An 18,266-nucleotide genomic window follows, 5' to 3' on the forward strand; every position below is an offset into this window, starting at 1 on the left:
CCAACAAATATGACAGTCAAGTTCCCCCTCGCTCTCTGTGCCACCGCTCTCTCAGATATCTTTGATTTTTTTTAAAACTTCCGTTCTTGGAAAGCTCCCCCTTCCTGATTAGGGCTCTTGTCTGAGTCATTGGTGCAATATAATGTTCATATGATCTGTTCCTGTTGACTGGTCATTAACCTGCACTCCTACCTTTAACTCGGACTTCCTGATTGTCCAGGCAACTGAACCCTCACCCGCACTCTTCAGTTTAAAGCCCTCTCGACTTCCCTAGTTATATGGTCCGCAAGAATACTGGACCCAGCATGGTTCAGCATGGTCTCAATGATACAGCCCCCAGTTTCCCCAGTACCGATACCCACTTCTCCCACACCAGCCTTTGAGCCACGTATTTATCTCTCTAATTTTACATAGCCTTTGCCAGATTGCACGTAGCTCGGGTACCCAGAGATCACAACTTTGTAGGTTCTGTTCTTTAATTTAGTACCTAACTCCTCAAATTGCCTACACGGAACCCCCTTCCTCGTTCTACCTATGTCACTGGTGCATACATGGACCATGACCACTGGATCCTCCCCCTCCCACCGCAGGTTCCTCTCCAGCCCAGAGCAGATGTCTTGAACCCTGGCACTGGGCAGGCAACACAACCTTCGAGACTCTTGATCCTGACTACAGAGAACAGTGTCTATTTCCCTGACTATACTGTCCCCAATTACAAAGACATAGACATAGGAACAGCTTCTTCCCCACAGCTACAAGACTCCTCAACGACTCCCCCTCGGACTGATCTGTTCCCTGTATGAACACTATTCACGACGCCCTAGGCTGCTCTTGCTCATGTATTTGATTTGTTTGGCTGCTTGTTCCACACTGTAACCAATCACGGTTTTGACGATGTACCATTTGTCAATGTTCCCTGTTGATTATTCTTGGGTCTACTATGTACGTACTGTGTACGTTCCTCGGCCGCAGAAAAATACTTTTCACAGTACTTCGGTACATGTGACAATAAATCAAACCAAATCAATCAAATCAAATCAGGTGAAGCATACTGAATATAGTGAAGAAAACATAAGGGAACATGGTTAGAGATAGTGTTAGAATTAAGTTTTAGAAGGTTAATATGGTTCTAAGAGATGTAGGAAGAGGATCTGTGGGAGAAGAGCTCGCAGAGAGTCCCCATGCTCCAGCAGCTGCGTATAGCAGAGACGCAGTTTAAAAATAAGGTTTCTCCCAGTTAAGATGGAGATGAAAGAAGAGTTTTTCTCTTGGAGGGCCTTTGTGGTATTGTTTTCCAAGGAGAGCCATGGAAGATGGGTCATTGAAGATATGCAAGGCTGAGCTATACAGATTTTTGATGTACAGGGGAATCCAGGGTAATTGGGGGCGGGGGGGAGCAGACACAAAATGGGAAATAAGGCCTCAATCAATCAGCCATGATCTGACTGAAGAGCAGAGTGGGCTCTAATGGCCTACTCCTACTTTCTTATCATCTCACTTTATTTCTAGGAAAGGAAGTAGCGCAAACAAATGGTGGCGAGCAGAACAATTGGGAAATGGTTACCACAGCAGGTTCAATGCAAGGCTAGAAACGGATAAGTTAGACATGAGGGGCTGGAACTGGATAAAGGCAAAGTTCAGAGAGCTGAAAAGGAATCTGCCCAAAATAGGGTGGAACTTTGGTGCAATGGTTATCACTGTGGTCTCACGGCACCGAGGACCGAGGTTCAATCCCGGCCCCGGGTCAGTCTGTGTGGAGTTTGCGCATTCTCACCGTGTCTGCGTGGGTCTGACCTACACAACCCAAAACAAATTGTGCAGGGTAGGTGATTTGGCCGTGCTAAATTACTCCTTAATTGGAAGAATAGAATTCCAAATTAACTTGGTAGAGAAATCAGCAAACAGATTAACAGTGGAAAATCTTTAAATAGGATGCAGTGTCAAAAATAGGATAAAGCAAGATGAATGAATATAAAGTACCAAGTGCAGAGTTCCATGGTCCAAGAGGTTAAATCTAAACAGCTGCACTTATTCATATCACACTTTTAATGTAGTAAAATGACCCAAAGCACTCAACAGGACGGTTATCAGACAAAAAGAGGGCACCGGGCCACTTAATAATATTATGACAGGTGACCAAAAGAGTTAGGTTTTATGAAGTCACTCAAAGGAGGAGAGAAGGGCAGAGATTCAGAGCGGGAACTCCAGAGCTAATGCTCTAGGCAATGGGTGAAGCAATTACAATAGGGGTGCACAAAAGGCTAAAACATAAATGGTTAGGTTAGGGATAACAATAGCATATAAATTCTCTGGGACAGAAATCACTACAATTTTAAAGGATACAGAGGGACATCAGGATTGTGAGATTGATTCCCAATTGCTCTTGGCCTTAAAGTAATGAAATCAGGATCCAACTGTTCCAAAAAGAAATCTGGTACTTTTCCTACACAAATGCTGCGACAACTGTTTCCCTCAAAGGAAATTAACAAGTTTCTTTCAAGGCAAGGATGTCAAAGGATATGGATCAGTGGTGGGTAAAATAGGGTTGAGGTACAGTTCAGCTACGATCTAGCTGAATAACAGATCAGGCTTGAAGGGCTGAGTGGGCTCCTGCTTTTCCCATGTTCCAGCAATGAGCTAGTAGAGGTAGAATGGACCAAATGCCTTCCGTGTCATAAACGTCTGAGGTTGAAACTTATCCTTTACATTTCTACGCTGGATTTTGATTTAATTGTGCACCCACAGCTTTCTATGTCATGTGCAAAACATAAAACATAATTAAAAACAGGATCCCATTTTGAAGCAAAGAGCACGTTTGTATCAAATGTCAGCATGCAGTCAGAGGGGAAAACTAGAGAGGTCACGCAGTAAACCTTTTTTTCTACACGCTTCTATACAAGTTAACTGAGTAATCACAAATCCTCACATCTTCCCTAGTCAAAGTTACAAAATAGCAAGAGACCAAGACCAGTCCCCTTACATGCTTAAGGCCATAAGATATAGGAGCAGAATCACTCAGCCAATCGAGTCTGCTCCGCCATTTAGTCATGGCTGATATTATTCTCATTATTATTCTGCCTGATGTGTTGGGTGTTCTGGATCAACAACACTTGAAGTAGTGCAACACTATTTTATTAAAAGGTTAACTATTTAAACAACTTGAACTGTGGGTAAATACGATACTAGCTTTAACTAAAGACCTTTGCCTTGTCCTAACCAGTCGATGCACTCAGCACATGGTGACTGTCTGTGCTGCAGGCTGTGAGCTCTGTCCTACAAGAAGCTGCTACTCGAATCAGCGGTAACTCTGATGCCCCCTGTCTTTATAGTGCGTGTGCTCTCACTGGTGATTGGCTGCGGTGTTGTGTATGTTGATTGATCCCACTGTGTGTCCATCAGTGTGTGTCTGGCCGAAGGAGCATTTGGCTCTGTTGAGGCGTAGGTCCTGCTCCCATATACGTTTGAACACGCGCTGGAGGCGACTGATATGCTCCTGCGGGGTGGTGGACCAAATGATTGTGTCGTCGACATAGACGCGAACACCTTCAATGCGTTCCATCATTTGTTCCATGATCCTGTGGAACACCTCTGACGCCGATAGGATCCCAAACGGCATCCTGTTGTAACAATATCTGCCAAAAGGGGTGTTCAAGGTACACAGTTTCCGGCTGGATCGGTCTAGTTGAATTTGCCAGAATCCTTTCGAGGCATCAAGTTTGGTGAAGAGCTTGGCGCGAGCCATCTCGCATGTGATCTCTTCGCGCTTGGGGATTGGGTAATGCTCCCTCATTATGGTGCGATTCAGGTCCTTTGGATCAATGCAGATTCTGAGCTCGCCGGAAGGCTTTTTTACGCACACCATGGAACTGACCCAGTCGGTTGGTTCCGTAACTCTGGAGATCACTCCTTGGTCTTGGAGGTCCTGCATCTGCTGCTTGAGGCGGTCCTTGAGGGGTGCTGGGACTCTGCGAAGTGCATGCAACACAGGCGTGGCGTTCTGTTGGAGTAGGATCTTGCAAGTATTTGGGAGCATGCCCATGCCTTCGAAGACGTCGCGGTGCTGGTTGATGATGGTGTTGAGTTGCGCCCTGAAGTCAGCATCCTGGAAGGCAGACTTGTCATCAGGAGACAGAGAGTGAACTCTTTGAACGAGGTTTAGCAGCTTGCACGCCTGTGCGCCAAGCAGAGAGTCCTTCGAGAAGCCCACAATCTCGAAAGGAAGGATGGCTTTTCGTGACTTGTGCGTCACTTCGAGTTGGCATGAGCCGGTAACAGGAATGATGTTTCCATTGTAGTCCAATAGCTGGCAGGCCGATGGAAGAATGATTGGTTTGACACAAAGGCTTTGGAAAGCAGACCACGCCATGAGATTGGCGGAGGCACCAGTGTCCAGACGGAATCGTATTTGGGACCGGTTGACCGTCAGGGTGGCACACCACTCATCATCTGGATCGATGCTGTATACCGACAGCGGCTGGTGTCTTTGCTTCAGGGACAGCCTGTTTTTCGTTACGACACCGACTCGAAAAGGCGCCTTCGGGTCCTCGGTGTCACTGCTGTGTGGGAGGTCGGAATCGGATCTATGACCATGGGTTGAATTACCCGAACATTCCTGCGAGGCTGGCTGAAGCGATATGAATTGGAAGGCTGAGCTGCTCGACAGTAGGCGGCATAGTGGCCAAGTCTTCCACATCGTAGGCAGTGTCGAGATTTTGCGGGGCATTGCCGCTTTGAATGGGCGGAGCCTCAGTTGCTGAATGTCGTGACGTCAGCACGTACGCTGCGCCACCCCACATGCGCGGTGCGGTCATGCGTGGTGCGCGCCTGCGCATTACGTTCCTCCACTTCGCCACCCCCCCTCGTTTGGTGCGTACAAGCGCGGGAGTCCGCGAATAGCGTGCAAAATGGCCACCCTCATCCAGGCTGATGTTCTGGAGGTGCTCAATCACTTGGACCCGTTCCACCTAGTGGGGACCTTGCCGCGCGCGCCGTTTCAGCCGCTTGTATATGGGAGTACCGACTGGTGGCATTTTTATGTAGGACACAGGTCTCGATGGCGGTCGCTAGGGTGAGTTGCTTTACTTTGAGGAGCTGCTGACGTAGGGGGTCCGACTGAACACCGAAAACGATCTGGTCGCGTATCATGGAGTCGGAGGTGGGCCCGTAGCTGCAAGATTGTGCAAGGATGCTGAGGTGCGTTAGAAAGGATTGGAAAGGTTCGTCCTTACCCTGCAAACGCTGCTGGAACACGTAGCGTTCGAAACTCACATTCACCTCGACGCTGCAGTGAGTGTGAAATTTGAGGAGAACCGTCTTGAACTTCGTCTTGTCTTTGTCATCTGCAAAGGTGAGTGTTAAAAATGTGGATGGCATGGTCCCCGGCCGTGGAGAGGAGAAGAGCAATCTTTCTGGTGTCCGAGGCGCCCTCCCTGTCCGTGGCTTCGAGGAAGAGCTGGAAGCGCTGTTTGAAAATCTTCCAGTTCGCCCCGAGGTTGCCGGCGATGCGGAGTGGCGGCGGCGGGCTGATGTTGTCCATGTTGCAGGATGACGGAATGCTGGCGGAAGGCAGATCACTTGCAGGTAGGTCTAAGAAGTGCTAGTATGCAACCACACCTGGTATCATGATGTGTTGGGTGTTCTGGATCACATACAGGTCACCAACACTTGAAGTAGTGCAACACTATTTGATTAAAAGGTTAACTATTTAAACATACTTGAACTGTGGGTAAATACGATACTAGCTTTAACTAAAGACCTTTGCCTTGTCCTGACCAGTTGATGCACTCAGCACATGGTGAATGTCTGTGTTGCAGGCTGTGAGCTCTGTGCTCCTAGCCAGCTGCTACTCGAATGAGCGGTAACTCTGATGCCCCCTGTCTTTACAGTGCGTGTGCTCTCACTGGTGATTGGCTGCGGTGTTGTGTATATTGATTGGTCCCACTGTGTGTCCATCAGTGTGTGTCTGCACCATGATATACTGGTGTATATTAGTACACTGCCTTCTCCTCATAACCCCTGATCCCCTTATTAATCAACAACCTATCAATCCCTGTCTTAAAGACACTCAGTGATTTGGCCTCCAGAGTCTTCTGTGGTAAACAGATCCACAGATTCACCACCCTCTGGCTGAAGAAATTCCTCCTCATCACTGTTTTAAAGGATCACCCCTTTAATCTGAGATTGTGTCTCTCTGCTTCTAGTTTTTCCTACAAGTGGAAACATCCTCTCCACGTCCACTCTATCTAGGCCTTGCAGTAACCTGTAAGTTTCAATAAGACTCTCCCTCATCCTTCTAAACTCCAACGAGTACAGACCCAGAATCCTCAATCATTCCTCATATGACAAGCTCTTCATTCCAGGGATTCTTGTGAACCTCTTCTGGACCCTTTCCAAGGCCAGCACATCCTTCCTTAGCTACAGGGCCCAAAACTGCTCACAATATTCCAAATGGGGTCTGACCAGAGCCTCATACAGCCTCAGAAGTACATCCCTGATCTTGTGTTCTAGCCCTCTTGACAGAGAAAAGAAGTCTTCTTATGCCCCCATGACAACAAAGAACAAAGAAATGTACAGCACAGGAACAGGCCCTTCGGCCCTCCAAGCCCGTGCCGACCATGCTGCCCGACTAAACTACAATCTTCTACACTTCCTGGGTCAGTATCCTTCTATTCCCATCCTATTCATATATTTGTCAAGATGCCCCTTAAATGTCCCTATCGTCCCTGCTTCCACTACCTCCTCCGGTAGCGAGTTCCAGGCACCCACTACCCTCTGCGTAAAAAACTTGCCTCGTACATCTACTCTAAACCTTGCCCCTCTCACCTTAAACCTATGCCCCCTAGTAATTGACCCCTCTACCCTGGGGAAAAGCCTCTGACTATCCACTCTGTCTATGCCCCTCATAATTTTGTATACCTCTATCAGGTCTCCCCTCAACCTCCTTCGTTCCAGTGAGAACAAACCGAGTTTATTCAATCGCTCCTCATAGCTAATGCCCTCCATACCAGGCAACATTCTGGTAAATCTCTTCTGCACCCTCTCTAAAGCCTCCACATCCTTCTGGTAGTGTGGCGACCAGAATTGAACACTATACTCCAAGTGTGGCCTAACTAAGGTTCTATACAGCTGCAACATGACTTGCCAATTCTTATACTCAATGCCCCGGCCAATGAAGGCAAGCATGCCGTATGCCTTCTTGACTACCTTCTCCACCTGTGTTGCCCCTTTCAATGACCTGTGGACCTGTACTCCTAGATCTCTTTGACTTTCAATACTCTTGAGGGTTCTACCATTCACTGTATATTCCCTACCTGCATTAGACCTTCCAAAATGCATTACCTCACATTTGTCCGGATTAAACTCCATCTGCCATCTCTCCGCCCAAGTCTCCAGACAATCTAAATCCTGCTGTATCCTCCGACAGTCCTCATCGCTATCCGCAATTCCACCAACCTTTGTGTCGTCTGCAAACTTACTAATCAGTCTGCAAACTTACTAATCAGCCTTGACAACGAGCAAGGTTTTTATTTTAAACATTGGAACGGTTTGATAAGGCATGGAGCTGAACAGCTTAAAAAATATCCAGGAGCTAAGCATTCATTGTAAGTTAGGCAAGAAATTGTCACTGACCTGACTGTCCTGGTGGTGGTATTCCTCCCACTCCTCTTGGTAATCGTACAAATATTGAGAGGATAGCTGCTTTATTACCAAAGCATGGTTCTAATGCGATGGGTTTAGGGATACTCTGCAAGAGAAGGAGAAATAAAATACTTACTTCCTTATATAAGGGTACTACGAAGATGGTGCTGGGGTTATGGGAACAAACATGAATTGGATTGAAAACAATTGATCTTCACGTGACTGACATATCTGGGCTCCAGTCTAAAACATCTTTATACATGGGTTTTTGGCACTATATCATATTTCTCATAATAAAGTCACATACAGCACCATTTCTTATGAGCTTTTTCTTGAAAACCAGGTCCCTTAATTTTGTTAAAGGCAACAGGCCAGTGAATACTACGGAAATACATTGTACACATAAACCTGGCCACCTAATAGACCATCTGCCTTTGGAAAATTTGGATGTAATATCTTGTCAGTATTGAGGTTCACTTCTGTAAATTTGGCTCAGTAACTTGGTTTGCACAGATGGGTTGGCAGGACTGAATGTTTAGATTGACAGCGCTATGTTAAATTAAGTGCTATATGTGCACATATAGGTACACATTGCTTTTCGCCCACAGTGACGAGGAGTTAGCAGTTAGTGCAGCAGGCAATAAATAATGAATGGGAGCAGGTGAAACGAATACTAATGTCTACTAACAATAATGTGGTCTTCTTTCCTCTCACCCAGGTGCTTGATTCAACTCTTGGGCTGCAGTATGATATTTGCTGAAGTTTAATATCACCAGTTGCTCTGATTTTATTTCGTGAATGTTGTTATGGGCCAGGGTTTAGAGAACTCCAAAGTGTATCAAGGCGTTCACCTGACCCACAACGTTTAATAGATTGTTGTTATGGGGAGCACACGGGCCCACTTTTCAGGTGTGGTGCAACAGAGAGCTAAAGTACTTGTAAATTAAAACACTGTTTATTTATGAAACCAGTTAACGCTTTATAAACCCACAGTAAACATCTTAACAACTATCAACACCAATCATCCCCACAGATACAATATTCTGTAAGTAACTCTTAATCTTTCCTTGCAACATCCATAAGACAAATACCCTCTTCAGCAGGCATCTGGTTTAAATTCTCTAATGAGAGCAGTTATCACGTTTAAACTAGCAAGTGATTTGAAGACATTCCTTTCATGCAGAAAGAAATCAGAATTACACCTGGTTTTGTTGGATGCAGCTCTCCAATCTGCAAAACGAAACTAAACACACTGTAGCTGCTTGCTCAAAACCGAAAGTGAAAGACAGACAGCCCAGCTCCACCCACACTGACGTCACTGCAGCTATCTGACAAACACCCATTTCTTAAAGGTACTCGCACATGACAATGTAAATCCCCAAAGCCAAGCGGTAGTCTCACTTGTTCAGAAACTGCCTTGCCTTTCTCTTGGGGCAGGGCAGTTCCCGAGAGGATAGGATGCCAAGGATCCCCAGCAGGCTACTAGATTTGGCCCATGCACAGTGTGTCTGGTCACGAATGCTCTGGTCTGGGTTTCTCCTCCTGCAGTTAAAAGGATCAGCCACCCCAACAGCAATATTGCCCGTGTGGATAAGAAGGGAGTCTCAAGCCAGAGGTGAGGAACCACCAGCAAAGGTCCACCGAGTGAGGAAACCATGAGTGAAGGAAACCAAGGAGGTCCCAGAGAGAATGTGGAGAATGAAAGAGAAGAAACATCACCGGTAGGAATCAACTGGGGAGCAAATCCACTGGGAAGAGGAGCAAAGGAAGAGGGTCCAGGTAGCAAAAATACTACAGCTGATAGTCTCGAAGTCATGTGGGCTTGGAAGAAGCTCTGGAGAGCGAGAAGGATAATTGGAGATTGGTGACACTGTGCTGGGGGACACTGGGGCAAAGGTAACCCATTGTACATCACTTCCTTTGAAATCGAACAATGAACTTTAATATCACTTCTCTTATCTGCCCAATGTTGTAGTTGTGGTGTTTGGCTTGGCATGGCAGAGGAGTTGGGGCTGTGCCAGAGAGTCAGTGCTGGAGTGCAGCTTGGGAAGCCAGTAGAAGTAGTCTCAGGAGATGAGATTAAACCACCAGGAGGTTAGTGGTCACAGAAGCAGTCCAAGTTGGAGTGACCTTTGGAGAGAATTCAGTGACTAAATCTTCGGTGGTGAAGACTGGAAATCCGTTGTGAGGAAAATGGTTTCAATGACATTGTGCAACTCACAGTGGACACTGACATCTGGGTGGGTTGCTGAGAAATCTGTGGGATCTGTCTTGGTTGTACATGCCATGTATTATGCAGTGCAGTATGTTCAACTACAGTTTGATTGCTAATTCTGTTATGGCACGGCAGATGACAAGTGCCAGGCTGCCTCAATCCCAAAGGGAAACTTGGAACAAGCTGCCACAACAGTTTGCAATTTGTATTATTATGAGGTGGTATATTAAATCAAAATCAATAACGTTCAGGCCAGTTATGATGATTTTCAATATTAACAGTAAACATTTATTATAATAAAGAAAATATACCATTTAAAGACACAAGAACTCCTTTAAACAATTAACAGTACTTCTACAAACATTTCCTAAAAGATACTAGATTAAGTAAACCCAGACCTTCTTTTGATGGCAACAGTCCTTAGAGATTTTCTAATCTATAAACTTGTAGTAACATCGCCACATAATACCCTACTGCTCTAGGGAAAATCTCACACCTGCTCTCTTCTTGGAGGTTGGCAGCAAACTGGGGTTCACATGCCTGGCTTCAGCACAGTGTCTTGTTCAAGATCTCACAGCCACAAACATCAACCTTCAGTCTCACTTTAATTATATTTATTCCATTTGATCTTTCACTTTATTGTTTAATAATACTTTGGAAGTGCCACTTCCCAGAATTGATGAACCTTTTTACTACTTTATGGCAAATATATGTATAAAGTAAACTTAATATTTTACCTCACACATTTGCAATCTCCCAATTGTATATGTTTCCTTTGAAATCGAACAATCAACTTTAATGAATGAAATGAAATGAAAAATAGTTGTATAATACTTACTTCTATAATAATACTTCAATAATGTTTCTCTGGTTGGCAATCAGTAGCTCGTGGTGTCCCTCAGGGACCAGTGTTGGGTCCACAATTGTTCACAATTTACATCGATAATTTGGAGTTGGGGGACCAAGGGCAATGTGTCCAAGTTTGCAGACGACACTAAGATAAGTGGTCATGCAAAAAGTGCAGAGGATACTGGAAGTCTGCAGAGGGATTTGGATAGGCTAAGTGAATGAGCTAGGGTCTGGAAGATGGAATACAATGTTGACAAATGTGAGGTTATCCATTTTGGTAGGAATAACAGCAAAGGGATTATTATTTAAATGATAAAATATTAAAGCATGCTGCTGTGCAGAGGGACCTGGGTGTGCTCGTGCATGAGTCGCAAAAAATTGGTTTACAGGTGCAACAGGTGATTAAGAAGCAAATAGAATTTTGTCCTTCATTGCTAGAGGGATGGAGTTTAAGACTAGGGAGATTATGCTGCAAATGTATAAGGTGTTAGTGAGGCCACACCTAGGGTATAGTGTTCAGTTTTGGTCTCCTTACCTGAGAAAGGACGTACTGGCGCTGGAGGGTGTGCAAAGGAGATTCACTAGGTTAATCCCAGAGTTGAAGGGGTTGGATTACGAGGAGAGGTTGAGTAGACTGGGACTGTACTCGTTGGAATTTAGAAGGATGAGGAGGGATCTTATAGAAACATATAAAATTATGAAGGGAATAGATAGGATAGATGCAGGCAGGTTCTTTCCACTGGCGGGTGAAAGCAGAACTAGGGGGCATAGCCTCAAAATAAGGGGAAGTAGATTTAGGACTGAGTTTAGGAGGAACATCTTCACCCAAAGGGTTGTGAATCTATGGAATTCCTTGCCCAGTGAAGCAGATGAGGCTCCTTCATTAAATGTTTTTAAGATAAAGATAGATAGTTTTTTGAAGAATAAAGGGATTAAGGGTATTCGGGCCGGAAAGTGGAGTTGAGTCCACAAAAGATCAGCCATGATCTCATTGAATGGCAGAGCAGGCTCGAGGGGCCATATGGCCTACTCCTGCTCCTAGTTCTTTTGTAATATCACTTCTCTTATCTGCCCAATGTAAATTCCTGGGCAAGCTGCTTCTCTGGCCCCCTGTTCATTACCATTTCAACCACTTGCCTTCACAGCTCCTTCATTGATGTTTTGACCTTTGCAGTCTAACTGTCTCCAGTTGAATTAAACCAGTCACGCCTATACTCCCACAAACAAGCATGTTTCCCAGTAGACAATGATATTGCAAAGACATCAATAACTCATTTTTCTCACAAACTACATATATCTCATGTTAATATCTGAATGTTAAGAGTACTAAATAAACGTCGGAAATTGTTTCACTTTTCTGACTTTGCATAATAAACTTTGTTTTGGTTTGTTTAAAACCGTGGAACCTTGTGGTTGTATTCTCCTATTGAAGGCCTGGGATCTCAAACTTTAAACAAGCCGAGCAGAGGAAGTAAGGAACGCAAAGGTTGTAAAATGATATGCTGCTATGAAAATTTAGATTTTCAACAGAAGAACTCTTGCACCTGAGCGATTGGAGGGATTTGGTTTGACTGGTGGTCAATGGATTGACCAAAGACCATATTTTGGCCAGCGACAGACTGATTGGCTTCAGTCAGGTGGCTTCGGTCAGGTGGGAGGTTTTCAGAGGGCCAGAAATCAGAACTTTCCTGGACGTCGAGAGAAGCTGTGAGTTGCTCTCTCTAAAAATTGGTTTCCTGCCTGCTGGTTTCTGATTCTGCAGAGAAGCCTAGAGATCCTGATGAATCTACATTCTATTACAGACGGAAAGCAAGAACCTCCAACCGAAGGCCTCGATTCAAATATACACTGGAAGACATCCACCTCAAACAGAGACTTTTATTCTTTTTACTTTTCGTATTAATTTCCTTTACACCCATCTTTCCCCTCTGTGCTCGTCTGTCTTGTGTGTGTGGAGGGTGGGGTGAGTTAAAGAAAGGGGGGATGGTGTTCGGAATCAGAAAATAGTTAACCAGTTGTATTTGTTGTCTATTTAATTGTAGTTATTGTTATTAATAAACATTAATTGTGTTTAAATTTACAAACCTGGTGACTATGGTTATTGGGCAGCGAAAAGACCAAAGACTTTGGGTATTTTCTAGGAATTAGTCATTAATTTTAATTATGTTGTGACTCAGGCTCAAGTGGGGCTGGAATTGACCACGCACTAGCCGAAGGTGTTAAAACACCAGTCTGCCACTGCTAAACAGCTGGCTTGTAATGCAAAACAATGCCAGCAGCGCGGGTTCAATTCCTGTACCGGCCTCCCCCAACAGGCGCCGGAATGTGGCGACTCGGGGCTTTTCACAGTAACTTCATTGAAGCCTACTTGTGACAATAAGTGATTATTATTATTATTATTAGTCCTGAGTAACTCTAAAAAGCAGACCTCATGATGGAGTGCATCTTTTCCATTTAATATGGTACTGCTAGCATAATCCGTGGATTTGAACAGTGAACCATTACTTCATCCAATGATAATCCATATTATTGCCACAAAAATAAAAGCAATCTTTCTCAGCAAACAGATTGCTAAGAGACAGCTGTTTTGTAAACCTTTCTGTTTCGGTGAAGGAAATGGGCGTTTGGGCCAAACCTTCCATCGTTAGTACCCTTTAATCTGAAGGAAACTCCCGTTATGCTGTCAACTGTGACAATAAAGCACAACAATTTGACTCTAAGATGTTGCAAGGAGCCATCTTTTCACAACAGCCTGAGATGCTGAAACGGGACATTTGCATCCATCAGGACAATTGCAAGAATACCGATGACAGGGGAAACAACAATTTTATACTGTGATAAGAGAGTGCAGATTGTTTGGCAAGTAGACACTGATTGGTAGAAGTGTTGCCTTGGAGAATACACCAGTTAATGGTGAGTGACAGCTAACTACCAAGTCTTGTTTGAAAATTTTAACCAGGCAGCCCGACTCAGATTGTTCAAGGCATTGCTGCGAGGAATGAACCAGCAAATGACTATCACTTAATTTGTTTAGCTGAAACAGACACAACACGTGCACAGGTTCTTTCTGTCTGTGTATTAATTGATGTCACTTGCAGTAAGTGCAAATGCGCCATACTGAGCCCGACTGACGATCTTAAATTGGTTGTCAGACTAATGTTTGGCACAGAAGATTGTTTAGCAAATGTTGTCCAATTGCTAAATCACATTTGGGCAGCACGGTTGCACAAGTGGATAGCACTGTGGCTTCACAGCGTCAGGGTCCCAAGTTCGATTCCCCGCTGGGTCACTGTCTGTGCGGAGTCTGCACATTCGCCCCACGTCTGCGTGGGTTTCCTCCCACAGTCCAAAGACGTGCAGGTTAGGTGGATTGGCCATGATAAATTGCCCTTAGTGACCAAAAGGATTAGGAGGGGTTATTGGGTTACGGGGACAGGGTGGAAGTGTGGGCTTAAGTGGGTCGGTGCAGACCTGATGGGCCAAATGGCCTCCTTCTGCACTGTATGTTCTATGTTCACATCTAATGTTGGACACTGTGTTTTGAATTTTACAAGTATGGGTTGGTTGGGTACAGTTAATACTTTGCCTGTTGGGAACAGAAGGAACGTTCTGTCTGATGCCAATTATGTTCCAACTGCACAATAGCAGCATGAAACAGCTAACCTCACCTGCTGCTCAAGCTTTTGAGATACTTCGCCCTCCAGGGTAATCGGAGGTGGTCTGAGCCCTTTTCAGGTCCGAAAGTGACAGCCTTCGGCTGGTTTATGAGTTTGCGCGTACAAACTCAAAAAACAGTAGAATACCACTGAGAGAGAGAGCTGCAGGCCAATCAGAGGCCAGCAGCTCTCCATTGCTGGCAACACCACTGGGCGTGGAGGCTGCCGCGGGAATACTCCAAGGACTTCACCAGTGATCATCGCTGCATCCCTCGACACAGCTAAGTGAGGCAGAACGCGAGTTGCCAGTGGGAGGAGGCATTGGGAGAAGGGCACGTGGGAGCCTTTCATTGCTATAGCTTCCCAATGCCATGTCCCTTGATCAGACAAGGTGAATTTGAGCATCCCCCTACCTGCCCTCCATCAACGAGGCAAATCCAACAGGATTTGCTGGGTGGTCTTCACGAAGTTTCCTGTAAACCCTTCTCCTTCATCACGGTGGCACAGTGGTTAGTACAGCTGCCTCACAGCTCCAGGGACCTGGGTTCAATTCCGGTCTCGGGTGACTGTCTGTGTGGAGTTTGCACTTTCTCCCGTGTCTGCGTGGGTTTCCTCCGGGTGCTCCAGTTTCCTCCCACAGTCCAAAGATGTGCAGGTTAGGTGGATTGGCCATGCTAAATTGCCTCTTAGTGTCCAAAAGGTCCGCACACATAAGTACGGCCCCAACTAGGACCTTGGGTTCATGTTGCATTACATTCACCCCCCACCATCTGGCCTGGGCTTGTGAAATCTTACTAACTGTCCTGGCTTGAGACAATTCACACCTCTTTAACCTGTGATTATCCTTTGTTCCAGTTGCTCCATTTGGACCTGTAAAGACTTAATTACCTGCAAAGACTCGCATTCAAAGTATCGTCTTGCATCTTTGACTTTGTCTCTATATATATATATATATATATATATATATATGTTTCTGGAAACTACCTCTTCAGTCACCTGAGGAAGAAGCAGTGTTCCAAAAGCTAGTGATTCGAAACAAACCTGTTGGACTTTAACCTGGTGTTGTAAGACATCTTACTGTCCAAAAGGTTAGCTCAGGTTAATGGGTTATGGGGATAAGGTGCAGGTGTGGGCTGAAGTAGGGTGCTCTTTCCAAGGACCAGTGCAGACACAATGGGATAAATGACCTCCTTCTGCACTGTAACTTTGATGATTCTATGATCTATCAACCCTATCTAATCTTAAATACTGACAATCATTTCTTCTACAACAATAATTACACAACTTTAAAAAATGCATAATATACACAACTTTTAAGACGTAGACATAGGGATGTTAAGGAAGAGGAAATGGACAACAAGTTCTGATTACTCCCAACTTCTCCACATTTTAAAGACTTAATTCATGAGATGTGGGTGTCGCTGGCTGGAGTGGCATTTATTGTCCATCTCCAACAGCCCAGTCCATCACATAAACCCGCCTCCCATCCATTGACTCAATCTACACCTCCCGCTGCCTGGAGAAAGCGGACAGCATAATCAAAGACCCCTCCCACCCGGCTTACTCGCTCTTCCAATTTCTTCCACCAGGCAGGAGATACAAAAGTCTGAGAACACGCCGAACAGATTTCAAAAACAGCCTCTTCCCCGCTGTTACCAGACTCCTAAATGGCCCTCTTATGGACTGACCTAATTAATACTACACTTATATGCTTCACCCGATGCCGGTGTCTATGGATTTACATTGTGTACCTTGTGTTGCCCGATTATATATTTTCTTTTCTTTTCATGTACTAGATGATCTGTTTGAGCCGCTCGCAGAAAAATACTTTTCACTGGATCTCGGTATACGTGACAATAAACAAATCCAATCCCTTTAACTGAGTGACTTGCTGGGCCATATCAGAGGACAGTTAAGAGTTAAACACATTGTTATGGGTTTGGTGTCACACGTATGCCAGACCAGGTAAGGACAGAAGATTTGCTCCCCAAATCGACTCATTAAACTTTTAATTCCATATTTTTTACTTAATTCAAATTTCACCATCTGCTGTGATGAGATTCGAACCCAGGTCCCTAAAGCATTAACCTGGGCCTCTGGATTACTAGTCCAGTGACAAAACAACTATGTCACCACCTCCCCTTAAACATGCATTTTATTTTCTCTTTCAAAGGTATATCCAAGAGTGCCCGAAAATCATTGAAAGCATCAACACTGCTAATTTATACTGACCATATTATTCAGGATGTCAAACAAAAGCTGTCTACTTTTTTTAGGCAGAAGGGCAGTAACCAGAGGGTACAAATTGAAGGTGACTGACAAAAGATCTAGACGCAACATGAGGAAATCTTTCTTTAAAAAGGCAGCATTTTTATATCTGGAAGGTCATGTCTGAAAGGTGATGGAAGCAGATTCAACAATAACCTTCGAAAAGGAACTGAATAAAGTCCTGAAGTGGAGAGATGTGCAGGGCTTTGAGGAGTGGCACAAATTGGAAAGCTCTTTCAAACAGCCAGCCGAGACAATTGGTCACATAGCCACCTCCTGTGTTATGTCATTCAATTCAATTGTTTTCTCCTCATTACTGGTATTAATACCCTTAATCACCAGAAACAATTTGCACAGATCAACTTTGCCATCCTCATCAAAAAAAAGTGAACATTTCAGTAATGACATTGGAAGTCTGCCCTTTCTCCCGAAGAAAACAAGCTGAACTTCCTTAAACATGACCCAAAACTGAAATTCATGTCGCCATTCACATTTACATCACAGGAGGTCATTCAGTCCATCATATCTGTGCCATCCCAAAACAAATCCGACTGCTCCTCTCTCTCTTCCCTTATGATCTGCTTCATTCAAATACTCTTAAAACATACAAGTGGTCCCTATTGGCCGGTTTATTGCAGTTGGCTGAACAGCTGGTTCGTGATGTAGAGCGAAGCCAACAATGTGGATTTAATTCCCGCATCAGCTGAGGTTATTCATGAAGGCCCCGCCTTCTCAACCTTGCCCCTTGCCTGAGGTATGGTGATCCTCAGGTTAAATCACCACCAGTCAGCTCTCCCCCTCAAAGGAGAAATCAGTTTATTGTCATCTGGGGCTATGGAGACTTTACCTGGTCCCTATTGCAAAGAATTGGATACTCCAACCGCACTCTGCAAAGAAGTTTCTCTCAACTGGTCTTCTCACTGAAAAATTGCAATCCGTCAAAAGGACCTCCCCAAACCAGGGCAAACCATTGGGAAATTTGAAAAAAAAACCACCAAGTTTCTTGTAGCTTTTCCATAAAATATAGTAGTTGGGTACAAAAAGTAATTGACAACTAAATGGAATGTTAGACTTTATAACTAAAGGGTTAAATATAAAGGGGAGGAAGTTCTGCCTCAGCTGTACAAAATCCGAGTCATACAGGAATATTGTATACAGTTCTGGGCATCTAACCTTAGAAGAGAATTACTGGCCCCGGGAGGCGTGCACACAGATTCATCAGAACGTTATCAAGCAGAAGAATAATGAGCTAAGTTTGTATTCCTTATGTTATAGAAGGTAGATTTTTAGGCAGTATACTAACAGCACACACCACCACCTTCGCAAGGGCAATTAGGTACGGTTAATAAATGCTGACCTAGCTAGAGACGCCTACATCCTATGGGTGATTAAAGAACTTTTTTTTTTTTAGAAGAAACTGATTTGAGGGTAGAAAGAAACTTTTTCTGCTGAGGGGGAAATACAGGACAAGGGATATAACTATCATGTGTTGTGAAAATCAGAGCCAAGCGTTTTCAGGAGAGAAGTTAGGAAACATATCTTGTTACAAAAAAAAGATAGAAATTTTGAAAAAGATTCCCATTAAAAGGAGATGCTAGCTCAAATATTTTTAAATTGGGGATCAATGGATTTTTGTTAGT

At 44.5% G+C, this 18,266-nt stretch overlaps 1 protein-coding gene across 1 annotated transcript in view; it reads right to left on the bottom strand.

Annotated features, from left to right (window-relative positions):
- atrn (attractin) overlaps positions 1-18,266 on the bottom strand; it is a 471,138-nt gene that overhangs the window by 13,711 nt on the left and 439,161 nt on the right. Inside the window, exon 28 of the mRNA XM_072497666.1 lies at positions 7,630-7,744. Coding sequence (XP_072353767.1) covers positions 7,630-7,744 — 115 coding nt within the window. The remainder of the gene's footprint in view (positions 1-7,629; positions 7,745-18,266) is intronic.

This window comes from Scyliorhinus torazame, chromosome 3, assembly GCF_047496885.1.
Source record: "Scyliorhinus torazame isolate Kashiwa2021f chromosome 3, sScyTor2.1, whole genome shotgun sequence".
NCBI lineage: Eukaryota > Metazoa > Chordata > Chondrichthyes > Carcharhiniformes > Scyliorhinidae > Scyliorhinus > Scyliorhinus torazame.